Below are 15,251 nucleotides of genomic sequence, written 5' to 3'. Positions count from 1 at the left end.
CTGGTGTGTTGGGCTGCGTGCGGTGATACAGTGCTTGTGTAGGTGAGAGGAGGGGGTCTGGCTGCCAGAGTCTGTAAAACTGTAAAGCCCCCAGTCCGTTACCCAGCCAGGGAGAGGCTGATTGCTCCAGCCAGCGGGCTTGTCACGGGGCAGCAGCTCTGCAGACAAGACGACTTTTCCAGATGTTGAGGTCTTCTCAGTTGCTGCTCTCCTCAGTGCTCTCCAGCTTCTACTTTGTAGTTTTTAATGACTTTTAACATTTGAAGCAAACGCAACCTTAGGGGCTGAACTGGGGCCATAGAGGAGCCTTGTCTTGCTTTGCAGCTCTTCAGACTGGTCAGGTGTTGTCCTCTGTTATGAACGTCCACACACAAACGTTGGGTGAACACAGAGCTCACAGACACACAGCTGGCTGGGAGGTAGATGGGGAAGGAAAGTGGTAGCAACTTTCTGGAGATGGTGTCTGCTGCAGAGAAGAGAGAATGCTGCTTCTTAAATCTTTGTTAAATTGTAGAAGCTTTTCTTTTGGCACTCATAACAATTGGATTCTTGATGAATCTGGGTGGTATTGATCCAGACTGGCTTATTTTGCTTCATAGAAGCTATATTTTATGTTTAACGCTGTTTCAGTGCCAGAAAAAGTCTTCATTAATGCTTTAGCCCGAATTTGTTCTTAAGGTGGAAGTCACTTTTGGGTTTGTTAATATATGCAGCTTTTTCACAATTTGAAATTTTAATATATATTCATGAACAGTCTCTGTGGTTTACTCAGTGATGGTGTTTTATCTGTGCCTGCCACAATGGCTTTTTCTAAAAGTCAGGCCTTTGACAACTTGCCTTGCAAATTTCTTTTTGCACATTTTCATGCTGCCAGTACAAAAGCAACCAAAGCAGAAACCCTTTGGCTTTGCTTTGTTTGGCATTTGATCCCATGCCCCAGACAGCATGTGGTGACCCAGCTAGGGGACAATTGAACACACGTCCTTCCCCTTTTCCCTGCTCCCAAACGCGTGTTGGCTGTGCAGCAGCCCTCAAAGTTTCCCCAGGAGCATAGGGAACCAAATAAATGGGATGTCTTTGGTCTCCTCTCACACCTGGCTTCTACATGAATTTCTTTGCCAGGAGTTTAATGCAATATTGCTTCTTATTCAATAGATGGAGAGGGTGGGCATCCAACCCCATCCCGCATAGCTCCACCCGGTGAGGTCCCTCTCGCTGTCCTGTCTGGATTCCCAGGAGTGACCTTTGTGAGTTATTCAATGTGAAGGTGCCGATGGTTTATCCAGAGGTCTGGCTCGGCTCCTGCCCTGCGTGCTGCTCGGGCTGCGACGGAGACCACGGGCTCCTGGAGGAAAGGATTTGACGTGTACTTGGAATGAAAATATTTTGATAGAGATTTTTATTGGAGTCATGCCATAATACTCTACAGAGGACTTAATTTGATTGCCTTAAGTACCTTAGGGCAATATACTTGGGAAAATTATAGTTAAAATACAAAATTAATGTTAAAAAGACAATACAAGGAATAAACATAGCTGCATCTTCTGTAGTTGCTCTTGCATTTATCTTGGCTGGTGCTGGAGGTGAAATTGCTGCTTTCTGGGTTTACAGACCTAGATTAAACTGTATGTGAACGCTGCTTCTCTCAGGGATTTATGCTTTCAGGTGGTTCTGGCTGAACAACAGGTGATGCCCAAGAACTTGCATTGATTTTATGGGAAGATCATAACCCGTGTGATTGTGGAAGGTGAGGTGGCTTGGTGGTGGCGTGAGTGCTATGAACCAACGCGCGCAGCAGCAGAGCGTGCTGGGGTGCAGGAAGGGGGACTCAGCAGTCCCACATCGCTCCATGCAAAAGCACTGCCAGGGGACTTGATACACCCAGCTCTCAGTAACAGTTTTATTAGATTCCATGACTTTTGTAGGCCCTTGCTTTGCGCTTTCTATTGCTTATGTCACATATCCAGATGTTTATATTTTGGTAGATTTTTCTCTGAACAGCAGCTTTTGTTCTGCTCTGACAGAGGCTTGTTAGTTTGGAGGCTAATTCCTGAGTAGGTCCAGCAGAGAGGGCAGCAGGAGGGACATCAGAGCTATGGCTTCAGTCATGATCTCATGGTGGGACCGGGTAATGTTGGGCAGTTGAATATATGGCAATGCAGATACATGCCTGTGGCATTTCCAGGCCTCCAAATGTGCGTTATTCCGTGGACACGATGACTTTTTTTAAGATAATCAAGGGTTACCTTCCTTCAGAGGTAATAGCTAGGCTTCCCAGTGACTAGGAGGCAGTTCACCTCAAGAAAATAGGGAAATGAGAGCGTAGTGCCACCACTCTGTACCGCACAGAACATAAGTGCTGAATTTGAGGAGGTATTTGGGTTTGTAAAGACCAGTAGAGCATGTCTTTGGAGCGCTGTGCTCTGCTTGCACAGCAAGGAAAAGCGTGTGTTTCTGAGAAGAGCTGTGAAAATATCTTGGGAGATAAATCTGGGTCTGGATGTAGGCTTGGAAGTGGGGTTGGGATCACCCACTCAGCTTTCCGAGCACTCCCGGTGGCGTGTGTGCTATAATGAGCCGTTTTATTTCTTTTTTGGTGCTACGACAGAGTACGAGGGTTTGCATTACTGCTACGTGCACAGTCTGGGGAGGTTCATTGCTATGGCTGGCACACGTCTGGGATGTTTCTTCCTCTGGGAGTGTGACGAAGCTGTTACGCAGGCTGTTTTCCAAGAGCTTTGTGAACGCGATCACTGGAAGCAGGTCCTGCAAGAGGGTTCCCAGGCTGCAGACACGGCACTGCTGCCCTCTCCCCACCACCGCTGGGGTTGTCCCTATTCCAATGTCTTTAGACTTCATCCTCAAAAGGGTTTTGTAGCTTCCCTGCCTGAAGACCCGAGCGCATCAGAGGGTCTCTGACTCACTCTATTAACAGGAGAGAGATGTGAGGTGGTGAGGGATGGAGCAGAGGACATGCATGTCGTGCAGCTCTGGGTAGGCATCCTGGCGTGCCTGCTCTGAGCTGCCTGCACTGGGGGAATTGCCACCGCTCCCAGCACGGTACGCACAGTGTGGTGTGTTGCAACAGCAACTGTGGCTGACAGCTTGTCCTATTAAAAACACTACTGTAGGAAAATAGTACTGGCCAAATGTTTGCACAACAGCTATGTGCGAGTGAGGGCTGGGAACCTGACAAGTTAAGAAATCAAAAATATGGGGTGGGAGTGGGGGGATATTTTCCATTATTTTGACTGGACATAAACCAGAAGAGGAGATACAGGTTGCTACAGCTTTCCTGGTTAGCTTCCCAGCAGCGTCTTCTGGGGTATTTTTGGTGATGCTGCTTTGGACATGTGTTTGGATGGGTGTAAGCCACTGAAGGCAGCTGAAGCAAGGGGGAGATCTTTAGGATGTTCAAATGTCCAGGACATAAGTTAGGAATAAATGTTTGCAAGATGAAGTACATGAGTGAAACTACTGGTAGTGTTGAATAATTCTAGAGAGATACGGGCTTTGGGATGTTTTGGGAAGGAACGGTGAGATTTCATTGAGAGAACAGAAGCTCAAGGTGAAATACTTTTTTTTTGAATGCTGTTTGATGAGCAAACTATATTCTTTCTTCCGCTAGAAAGCAAAGAAACAAAAGTCCAAGGTTGGATTGCTGAGTCAGCTGGATAATTTTATTGTTGTTTTCCATCTCCAGAGAAAAATGAACTGATTTTGTAGGGATAGCTATGTGGTAGAAACTAACGTGCAGCTGCTCTGGAAGGGGAGGAGACGTAGGAGGGGAGGGTACTGAAGGCACCTTTGGATGCTGGGAAGTCTGGAGCGGGTATTTCTTTTTGCGGGGTGGTAGAGTGAGGTGTGCAAAATTGCTGGGACAGTTAGGAAATACTGGCAAGCACCTCACAGTTTCAAATGTCTGTGGCATATGCAGGCAGCGCTGGGGTGTGCGTTGTGGCAGATGGGCAGTGGCAAAAGTGGGGAAAGGAACACTCAAGTAAATGATAATTTCTTCATCTTGGGAAGAGAGCTGTTAGGGAGCAGGCTTGGGGTGAGAAACAGTCTTCTCGCTGTTTGTGAAGGGGTAGAAAACGCTGGCTTTGCTAGGACGCTACAAGTGCAAAAGGGCCAGGGAGCAGTTGTGTCCATGGTACCCGCTGTCCCGCTGCTGGGCTAAGCCCATCACAACCCCACAGCTGCCCAGGGCTCTGCTAACATTTCAGCTGTTTCACTGGAAGGGCTGGAGAGAACTTCAGCGTTAATGACTTTGAGCAGTTCAAATGTGGTATTAACAGGCTGACTACCCCAAGAAGAGACTGATGTCAACAGCTCCAGGATGCCTGGGTGCAAATGTTCAGAACCTACAGGAATTACTAGATAATGGTTATAATTCGCAAGAAATATGGACTGAGGGAAATCGCTTAGCAGCAGCTCCCTCTGCAAGAGTTCATGGTGTGTATGAGAGCTTGTAGCACAGCTTCGTTGCTGCAGGGTTCCGCCCTCCAGAGCAGATTTGGAAGGCAAAGGAGAAAGTTGCAGAGCTCAACTCCATCCACCCTTCCGAAGGCTGGAAGAAAGCCTGTTCCTTGTGGGCAGCCTTTCAGATAGCCAGAATTTAGCACTGAACATGCAGGGATGTCCAGCACCACAGGAAATGTTCTTTGCAGTGAGGAGCACTGGGTGCCTTGCTTCGTCCTTGAGAACAGGCTGGGAAGAGTGCTGGAAAAGCCAACAGACTTCCATTTCGTTAGAGAAAAGACCATTCCGTCTCAGGCAGATTTCCACTTTCACCTGAGCATTAAAGGTTACTTCTAAAGTATTTTTCTTAACGCAGGTAATATCTCTAGAGGAGCTTTACGGGAGTGATGAGCTCTGCTGTGAGAGGCAAGGCTCCCACTTCTTCGTTTTCTTCTACTAAACCTATGAAAATTCCCTGTTTGGTGTCTTGCAGGGGCATCTACCCAGGGACTGGCTGGCTGGAGGCACTGGTGTGAAAGCACATCAGCACGGTCCTCTGAAATGGGGGAGCTGCAGCCTCTCCAGGGTTAACTAAAAGAAATGCTTTTACACTGATCCCAGAGAAAGGAAGGCGAAAAACCCTGTCATGTTCTTGTGCCTCGACAGAGCGGTTTGATTTGCTCAAGGGCCCTGTGACTCTCAGCATCTCACTACTGTTGTTTTGAAATTTCATTTTCCCCCTCAATTTGAAGGTTATCAGCCAAGATAAACATCTCACTGCAAATTCCTCCACAAATGCTACCTGCAGTAACTAATTTCCAGCAGTATATTTCTCTCGTTACTTTGCAGACAATAAATACAATTGACAATTTGACTACCAGAAACAAGTGAGGGAGAAATAAAGCCCAGTAAAAGGATAATGGATCTCTGGGTTTTTGCAAGCACGTGTGTGGGTGTTGCAGATTTTGTTCAAGCATGTTGTAGACGGGTTGGGGGGTGGATTACAAGATGCTATTTTCAGAAAATAGGACAACCTGCCAAAACAGATAGCTTTTTTTTTTTTTGACTGTTTTTCACCACGTCCTAGTAAAAGAATGGAGAAACACTAACCCCATTGAGAATTTTTGGAAGGAGAACTTTATCTGTTATTTATTAATCCAAGCACTGATCAAAGCCCAGGAGAGGAAATCTGTGCCGGTTCATCAATAATATTTGAGCACATACTTGCTGTTAATTGCATGTTCTGTTGATTTCAAGTCTAAGCCCTGTGTGCATTGCTGAAGGGTGAGGTTTGGTGAGTCAGGCAAGATTAGATCACTTGGTGCACACTCTCCTGCTTGGGCTTTTCCGTGTCCCTAATTCCGTGGAGTGGGACATGGGACAAGGTGGGTCTTTGGGGTGGTTGGCTCTGACCATTTCTGTAACTCAAAGATCATCAGGTAGACTAGGCTGCTCAGAAAAAAAAGAGGGGCCATAATTAAAATTAAAATTGTGGCTTGAATATTGTGCTGAGAAAGTTCAGGAAGGAAAGGCAACTTGACATTTACATGGAGAGAGCACAGCTTCTGCTCCCCCACGCATATGCAACAGCTGTAGCTTTGTTCAGCATGTCTGGCTTCATGTCTTGTTTTCAGAGCAGGGGTAATTAGTGTCTGAAAATGTAACTGCTCTTCGCTATTGCAGAACAATGTAAAAATCCTTTTTTTCACTGTAAAACATTCCTGCCCTCTTTTGATCTTGTCAAGCCAGACAATACAGCTGTCTTGTCATCATATTTCCCACGGCAACAGAAAGTTTGCCAAATGGTAGAAGAAACCTCAGAAGCCCTTAATTACTGTGACTTCATCGGTGAAACTTGACTGCCTTTGGTGGACTTGCTACAGATTCAAGGGAATTTGAGGGAATTTGGACCGGAATGGCTTGGCAGTGGCGGTGGCTGTTTGCAAACAGAACCAGCAGGTGAAGGGGATGGTGCCAGTGGCAGTGAGCAGCCAGGGCAACCTTGGTGCCACGCTGCCTGAGTGGGGGCTGCAAGGTCACATTCCTGAGTCATCAGCTTCATTTCTGAGTTAATAACAGCACTCAGTGAAATACAAGGCAAAAAGCACTGTCCAGCTTATTTTTGGAGGAACTTAGAGGGGAAAGGCTTTTCACTACTTTTTTTCCCTGATTAGATCAATTTGTTACTGAAGTGCTCTTTATTTACATTGTCCACCAAGTAGGGAAAATCACTTCTGCTAATGCAGCCCACCAGTATTGCTCAAGTGCTAACAAAGGGCATGATTGCAAAGGTCACTGCCAGGGCTTCTGGTTTTGCTTAAGAAATGGAGAGGCAAAGGTGAAATGCAGGGGTGGTGCTGGAGATAAGGGGAGCAGCAGAAGGAAGACGCAAAATGACTTGAAGGAAAAGGTGGGGTGTAAAGAGTGAGAGATAAGAGAAGATGAAAGAAGAACAAATCAGAGAAAGCAAGATGCAGAACAGGTAGAATTACATCAAAAGTGGGAGGCAGAGGTAGAGGCAATTAATTTTTTGTGAGTCATCAACAAGCCATCCTGCCCCCAGAAAGGCTGACTCAGCAACATCGGTGGAAAAATCAGCGCTTTCTCTCTGGGATGCCATTCCAGATCAAAGAGGTTTCGATCAGTGAAACTGGATTTTCTGTCACTGATCCTCCCTTGCTTTAAAGAAACTCTTCAAATCTATCTTGTAAAGTCGACATCCACCCTAACCACCCCAGGGCTTGGCTCACTCATCTCTCTTCCCTGCCACGTCTTCTCTTCCCAGGTCTGAGTCATGGTCTATTTTGGGGCCCTTTGCACAACTGAGATCTCGGTTGTTTGGGCAGCGGTGAGGTGGCCGCAAGAGGCACCAATTACTGCACATCCTCTTGGATGCTAGGGAAATCTGAAGAAAAAAAAAAAAAAAAAAAAGCAAAGTGAATAAAAATAACTTGATGGAAGAAGATTTCTGTGATCTGGTATCCCTGACAGATGCTTGGCCACAAAAGCACTGCTGGGAAGATGCAAGTATGATGGTAATATAATGTATGAATGTGGGGTTTTTTTCTGGCTTGATTCAGAACTAAGGTGCAGTCAGGAAAACAGGGATAGAAAAGGAAAGTGGTGGTCTCAGAAAGGCTGATGGGTTGGTGGTGGTTAGACTGGGTGGGGCTGTGGTAACCGAGGCCAGTCAGAGGGGCCAGGGATGGGCAGCAGCTCCCAACCTAAATCCTGATAGAAACGTTCCTTAAGTTATTTCATCTTGGGTATACTCAGGAGTGTCAACTGCTACTTGCAACACCATGCGTTGCCCGGTGTGCTATTTCAGGACTCCAGGGGAGGAAAAAAAAACACCCTGAAGATGTGTTTTACATGACAAAATGTGTGCAGAATTGCCTTGTTAGTTTGTTTTTGTTGTTTTTGTTTTTTTTTCCCAAAGAAAGCAATCTGACTGTGTTTAATGTAACTCAGCCCATTTCCACAGTGGTTGTGCTAGCAATGTGAGGGGCAGAGCAATTCTCTAAAGCCTGTTAGCAGTGTGAGGTGGTGATGTAAAGCTAGAGGTCCCACCATTGCAGCCAAGCCTGGCTTTCTGGTGAGGGGCCGGAGCCTTTTCACTGTGCTCAGCTGGAAAAGCAGAAAACACACCCTGAAACGGGGCCCTGGAAAAGCAGCTGTGGTACCTGTGCGCGACCGTTCAAACACAGCAAACGTGGTTAGTTATTCAAGAACCAGAAAATGCTACTTAAGGATTTGGTGTTTTGGTGGGGGTGACAACAACAACAACAGACAAACACAAACCCTCACCCAACCTTGAATGTCTATACTGAGTTGCAAAGTCTGGGCTGATGATAGACCCTGGGTGTGCCAGGGGACAGGAGCACAGGGTGGCTGCCAGCGCTGGCTCTGCACACCTTGCAGGTGTCCCCTGCCCTGGGCTGGGTGGGGAATGTGCTTGAAGCCAGCCTCGAGCCCTGGAGGGGACCGTGAGCGCAGCCTCTGGCTGCACACCATTGCATTCCCTCGGCAAGCAGGGATGGGGCCAAGATTCTTACTGATCCAGAGCCCTACAGAGGCTGCCACTGTTTTCAAAGGGTTTGGAACCAGGTTCCCAGCGTTCTGTGTCAGTACAGCACCTGAGCAGCTGCATGTGCCTGAGGAAAGCAGAGGAACCTTTCTTTCCAGACCATGCAGATCATGCATTTCAAATCTTTCTGTAATCCTGGCGAGGGTTAAAACAAAACCACCTTCTCTCCAGGCTGCAAAATTGGCATGACAGGCACTAGGAAATCTTCCTTCCATTTTTTTCACCCTCTTTAGAAAAGCACAATAAGCCTTGACAAAGTGTATGTGCACACTGTCTGATCATGAGCATTAGAGCCTCTCTTATGTGTTCAGTTTTCATCAGACTTTCCTGGGTTCACGTAGGGGAGGCGACTCAGCTGCTGCTCGTCTCCGCAGCCCAGGCAGACACGTTTCTTGTTTTCATCCCACCACTACTATAGTGACAGAATCTCAGGGAAGAAAATGCCTGAGGCAAATAACCGGTGTTATGCGTCAACCGCTGATGAAAAGGTTCTGGCCACGCATTCGGGTACATTTAGTTTGGACCAGGAAAAGTGAAAAGTCATGCAATCCTCTAACATCCACTAATCCATCTTCTGTGATTTCTCCTGCGGGTGCTTTGTTTTCCTGTGGGGGCCCAACTTCTTATTTAGTCATATATTCATGGCTGCTGCTACAGTTGGGTTGCTGTTGCACACATTAATTGCCCTTGAGCAGAGGAATGTCTCCCAGAAGGCTTCATCCTTTCTCTGCACCAGATCATAACTTCCTTAATTGCTGCTGTTAACTTGCTGCTGGCTTCATCCCTTCCACTCTCCCTGCGCAGAGCAGTGTGATCTCTGTGTCCCCACTGCTGGTAATCTGGGCCATGCAACAGGACCTGCCCAAGTACCCCTTCCAGGGATCCCCTTTCTCTTTCTGAATCAGAAATTAAAATCATTACAGCAAAAAAGAGTCTGGCAGGAGCCACCAGTCAGAACCACAAATCTATTAGCTTGGCCGCTGATTGCAAACGGTGCGTGAGTATAAGGTTAGGGCTTTGGTTGCCTAAACCAGGGCATGCAGACGATTTCTTTGAGCCAAGTTGTGTATTCCTGCTGCAGCTTGGTTTTAAAAGCTCTTCATGTAGAAGTGCTCTGTGGCTCACGGCCCCAGGGGCTAGCAGCCCCAGGTAGTTATGCACTAGGCAGTTCTAGACAAGAAAGTCATAAACTTCCAAAGTCAGGTAGCTCATGGGCTTAGTATAGAGGATAGGACCTGTTTTCTGCTGCCTTGACTATAAGAATTTGAGAATCAAATTGGGTTTTGTGTTATCCTTTTTCAGTTGTTGCCATGGCAAAACCCCAGAAAGGAGAGGGGCGTTGTGTTAAACCATTGGAACATCAACATTTTTCTGAGGCTGATTAAAAGATGTGCTTCAAGTCCTCAGTCTCACCTAGACACTCGCATGGAGGTAATCTCATGTGTACAAGCAGCTCCGATGAGCACAGCCCACAAGACCACTTGCAGTGGCAGTTACTCAAGCAGGAGATCGATGCGCATCAGGAATGAGATAGGGAGACAGAGCAAATGTATTTATATCTTTATTCAGGTCACAGTTCCCTTTTTCTATACTTCACCTGCCGTTCTTTGGTATGTTTTCCAGGTTGCATCAAGTGAATTTCGATGCTCCCACTTGTGAAGGCAAGCGCCGAGAAAAGCTCTCCTTGATAGGGGACTTCTCCTCTTCAGCGGAGTTCTTTGTCACCATTGCAGTCTTTGCCTTCCTCTACTCGCTGGCGGCCACCGTGGTTTATATCTTCTTCCAGAACAAGTACCGTGAAAACAACAGAGGGCCTCTAATTGTAAGTGTGCATTTGCAGCATTTTCATGCAGAGGTCTTCACCTCTTGCTTTTTTTTGGTGGTCGAGGCTGTAGTGTGGTCTGGGAGATCCAGGTGGCCCGATGCCCAAAGCATCTCTGCATTCATCTCTGTTTTTTTAATCTTAATGATGATTTAAACTTTTAACATCAAAGGTAACAAAGACAATGTGCGGGTGGAGTTTAGTCCTAATCTTGTCTGTACTTGTGGGATTCCCTGCTGCTCTCCCACTGCATGTAGTGATGGTGTTCACACAAACAATGAACATGTAGCTGGGTGGTTGCAGAACTGGGGCCTGAGCCATACATCTGGGACAGCACAGCTTGGTCGGTGGGGAAAAAAGGGAAGAGGAGATCTTGGACATCACCCTAGCAAACAAATGAAACCATGCCCCTGACCAAAGCCTAGCCAGGGAGATTGCTTATTGCTAATTACCGCCGGGTACAGCCAAATTATTTTGCTTTGGAAAATTGTGGCTGGTTTTCCAGTATTACGCTGAGCTCCCAGCACATTTATGTCTCAGCACTGGTTTATGAGGTTCCTTACTTTCCAGTTATCATTCTATGCACCCATCAATCTGTGGCTGTTCATGCCTTTATTTTTCTTTTTACTGATTCCTGAAGGCTTGTGACAAAAAGCAAGTGCTGCTGTGCATTCATTTTCTCATAAATCCAGACTGTAAAGGCAGTGAGAGCTATTTTGTTGGCGGTGTGCGTTACCTGTCCACACATCCCAGCCCGTGGTACACCCCATGGGCTTGCCGGGCTGCCAAGGGCTGTGTGCTCATCCTCCGCTGCGCTCAAGTTGGGTCAGGTCTCCGCGGGCTGCAGCGCACTGTCCCTTCCATGGGCAGCCCTCTCCTGCGTGGCTGCAAGGGTGAGGTCACACTAAGGTAGAGGAAATATTTCTCTGATGTCTTGGTGTGAAGAGAGCAATTCAAAGGGGAGGTGGGCAGAGTTTAGTGAGAACTGATGTAAAGAGTTAGTTCTGGATTTCAGAAAAATGTAAATTTTACGATGGACAGAAAGCAGACATTTGGCTGAGATTTTGCCTTAAGTGACTGAAAGCCACTGGTAAAGAGCATAAGAAGAAAAAAACAGAAAGGAAAATAAATGCCAGCGCAGAAAGGCTGTACCTGTTAAAGGAAATAACTACAGTAACAGTAAGCAAAAGATTAAACTGTAGGAAGGTAATCTTAGCATCACAGGGTTTTGCAGCAGGAAAATCTTTCCCTCAAGGAGATATGACTTGTTTTATTTAAGTTTGCATAATTCAAAACTGATGAATTGTTACAGAAGGAGAAATTCTAAGTCCATATCAAATGAAATTAATCTCTTCATTTGGGGATTGTTGGGACCTTTCCTCTCTCCCTAGAAAATGGCAAGGAGAGGAGGGGAAATCTTCAGAGAGGAGAGGTAGAACAGGCAAGATAAAGGGGTCCCTACAGAAATAGTAAAGAAATTAAGTGCCTTGCTTCTTCTTGATTCGGTTGATATCAAGCAATATCTCATTTTGGACTGTCTCATCAAAGAATTAGTTGCAGAGATCTGCCACTTTAATTTTCTTGAGGAAAATAATTCTTTCTTCTCACCAACCACATTATCCTGTGTAGCAACAGAATAAGGAAAGAGGAAGAAATAATACTAATAAGTCAGATTAGGATGTGGCTGTTTGCTATCGTCCAGGACCTTGCTGCTGCAGTCATGTTTGTCATAAGATGTGTGGTGCAATCCGCTACAGCGCTAACGTGGAGTTGATTTAATTTGTTCTGTGTAATAGACTGTAATTGAATCCACAGGTTAAATTTAACAGTATCTGTTACCAAAGCCTCTGTTTGCTATTTCCCAGTCTTCAAACCAAGCCTAAATGACTTTATTTGTTCAGAATATAAAGATGCTTCTGAATTTGTCCTACAGCAAAAGCAGCTCCAGCGGGTGAGTGGTGGTGGGAAGTGGCTGAGGGTTGTGCTCAGCTTGTGCCTGCTGGGAGGGGAGTCCCATCTGCCCCAGCCCCACACTCCAGCATCTCCTTTGCACTGCCAGCTCTGTTGTGTTAGGTATTTTTAGAAAAAAAGACCCTTTTTCACCTGGACCACATCCTTGCTGGTCTCTCCGGAGGCTGCACAGTGCAATGGTTGTGAGACCACAGCCTGACTGGGACAGGGTGGGAGTCCTGCTGTGCAGTGGAGGTGTAGGGAAAATGCAGAGCCCCAGGCAGAGGAAAAACAAGTAACTGTAGCCAGGAGGAATTCAAGGGTCAAGGGAAACTCAGAGTGAAAACCAGCTTCCCCAGCCGCAGGGCTCACCTAAGGGGTGTAATGCATTGTGCAAAGGAGGCAGGCGATGCATCCTCCAGCTCCGGGGAGATGCTACACTGAACTGATGTACCCAGCAAGATCACACGTATATCAGATCAGATGTGTGAGTATCTTTCATCCCTGAGATTGTTCCTTCCAAAAAAAAAAAAAAAAAAACAAAAGTGCTGCAGAAATCCGAGGTACTTTGTGCACACCCGAGTCCAGCCAGCAGCCACCAGCACGTGTGGGTGCAGGAGGCAGGGCAGCCCGCAATGCTTTGTCGCCAGGTGGGATCTGTGTGGCAGGCACTGTTTCCAGACTACCAGTTTTTTACCTCTTAGTGAAGAGTTAGAAGACGATAGTTTCATCTGTCCTTGCTTCTGCTGCAGTGCCTGATCACAAAAACCATTTTAAACCCATTCCCATTTTAAGCCTTGTGCTTCCTCTTGGCTTGATATTTGCTCAGTCTGGGATGACATCTGCCTTTAAGTGGCACCCTCTCCGAACTGGCTGCCTTTCCTCCTGACAAATTTTCAGGATTTGAAAAATGAGTATGACAGGAGAAGTGGAGAGTGGAAAAAAACCTTTCACTTGAAATTTTAAAGTATTTAAAAAAAAAACAACACAAAAACCTTGCACAGGCAGTCAGAGAATCATCAATATATTACCAACATGCAGCAGCCTGACTGGATGCAGAATATACAATTATAAAGAATTTAATCACCACTAAGTCAGGAGAAACTCGCAAAGACATTTCAGTCACAGATGTTTCACATTTACCTTGTTTATACAGATATAGGGAAGTTCAACTGCATGTGCTGAGATCTCACAAAGCATCATTTTAACTGTGGAAAAATATTGTAACGTTCAGCCTGAAGTGAGACATCACGGCAAGGAAGGATTTCCAGTCGGTGAAGCCGTTATTCCTTCCGCGTTATTCCTTCCGTGGCCGTTTGGATGGCACCTTGTTTCATTCGCTGTGCAGTGAGCCATGTCTGTTGCTAACATCGCCTGTCAGGTGTCGGGGATGAAAACCTTCCTTTTGGTCACACAGGGGCCCTGGTTGTGTCACACATCTGTGACGGAGGCAGGGTCACCCCTTCCCAGTGAGCCCTTGCTGTGTGCACCCTCCGCTTGCCTCGCTAGCTCCATGCAGAGACCATTCAGGGGGCGGGGGGGTCATAATAGATAGATGAACCTAAGAGAGGACCTTGGATTCCCAGTTCCTAAAGCCACAAGGAGCAGTTTGCCAGATATTAAATACTTAATAGATATGTGCAATGTGTTTCTGAGCTTTGCAAACTGCAGCTGTGCGTTTAATTTCATTGCAAACTCCCGCCGATGCACACGTACAGGGAGGAGCTGGGGGCTCACCTCGGCGGTGACAAGTGCAAGCCAGTGTCTCAAATGACTGATTAGTGCTCCAGAGCCAAAAACATTTTAAAGAAAATTAATTGGAGATGGTGACTTAGATTTTAATGAATGCTATGTACAAAATCTCACCAGTTTTCAGTATGTCTGCATCTCCCAGACCAACCTAAACTGGTTTCCACTGGTGTACCACTATGTACCCTGGGGAGGCATTGCTGGTTTGCCATGAGAGCAGGGATGAGCTGCACCCTGGGACTGCTGCCCCTACCACCTCTATCTCGATGCCCTACTTCAGATCTATACGTTTGCAGCTGCTTGCGAGCAGAGAGTACCCCACCCAACAGTTAGTCCTGTGCTGAAGTTTTAGGGGATCAGGGGTAGATGCTTCTATATATCTCTGGGAAAATAAAGGAAAGAATAGTCAGAGTCAATATGTATCTGTACGTATCACTCAGACGTCTTAATACCCCGTATGTACTCCATTTAAAACCCACGCTGACAACTCTGTCTCTGTGTGCCTTCAGGTTTGTCTTGGGGAAGTTATAGATTGGTCATGGAAAAACAAATATATTCATGTATAAGTGTAAATTATCTTATTAGTATTCTGATCTACTTATACAAAAACATAAAAATATTTAGCCAAGAAAAGTGGCTGACATAGCCGTGAAAAGAAATATTTCATTTTTATAGTGATTAGTAGATAATCTCATTCTTACAGTGCATAAAGATGCTTACCTGTAAGAAGATGAAATCTTTCCTTTCCATCCGGAGTTATGTGAATAATCACATTAAGCAGTTTGGTTCCCGACACATGTTGCAGACCAAGCGAGTTAAGCACACTCCTAGTCTGCTTTTTGGAGATGTCTTTGATTAAATATGTTTTATTTCCTCCCCTTTTTCCAGCTTTCTAGAAAATGCATAGGAAAAGAATAGAGAGCCATCTGTAAGAACAAAGACTGAACTCTTGCAGTTTAAAAATGAAATTATGAATAACCTGAATAATTCTTTGCATTTCAAAGAGCTGTTTCAGCCCACTGTTGTCATCTCCTTTTCTGAAACACAAGACACGGTGACCTTGCTGTACACGCTGGTGCCTCCCAAAGGGCTCTGCACATCCCTGGCAGAAGCAAGCTTGCAAGGCCATACACCATTGCAAGAAGCACGTAATTCTTTCAAAACTTCATTCAGCAGAAAATC

The 15,251-nt window shown here is 46.0% G+C and overlaps 1 protein-coding gene across 2 annotated transcripts in view; it reads left to right on the top strand.

Moving 5' to 3' along the window:
* Positions 1-15,251, top strand: part of SYNPR (synaptoporin) — a 109,866-nt gene that overhangs the window by 87,665 nt on the left and 6,950 nt on the right. For both annotated transcript variants that reach the window (XM_040592565.1, XM_040592566.1), the window contains one exon: positions 10,172-10,370. In XM_040592565.1, the coding sequence (XP_040448499.1) occupies positions 10,172-10,370 (199 nt within the window). The remainder of the gene's footprint in view (positions 1-10,171; positions 10,371-15,251) is intronic.

This window comes from Falco naumanni, chromosome 4 (assembly GCF_017639655.2).
Source record: "Falco naumanni isolate bFalNau1 chromosome 4, bFalNau1.pat, whole genome shotgun sequence".
NCBI classification, from domain to species: Eukaryota; Metazoa; Chordata; class Aves; order Falconiformes; family Falconidae; genus Falco; species Falco naumanni.
The sequence above is the reverse complement of the archived record's forward strand: the minus strand, read 5'-3'. Positions and strand labels throughout refer to the sequence as shown.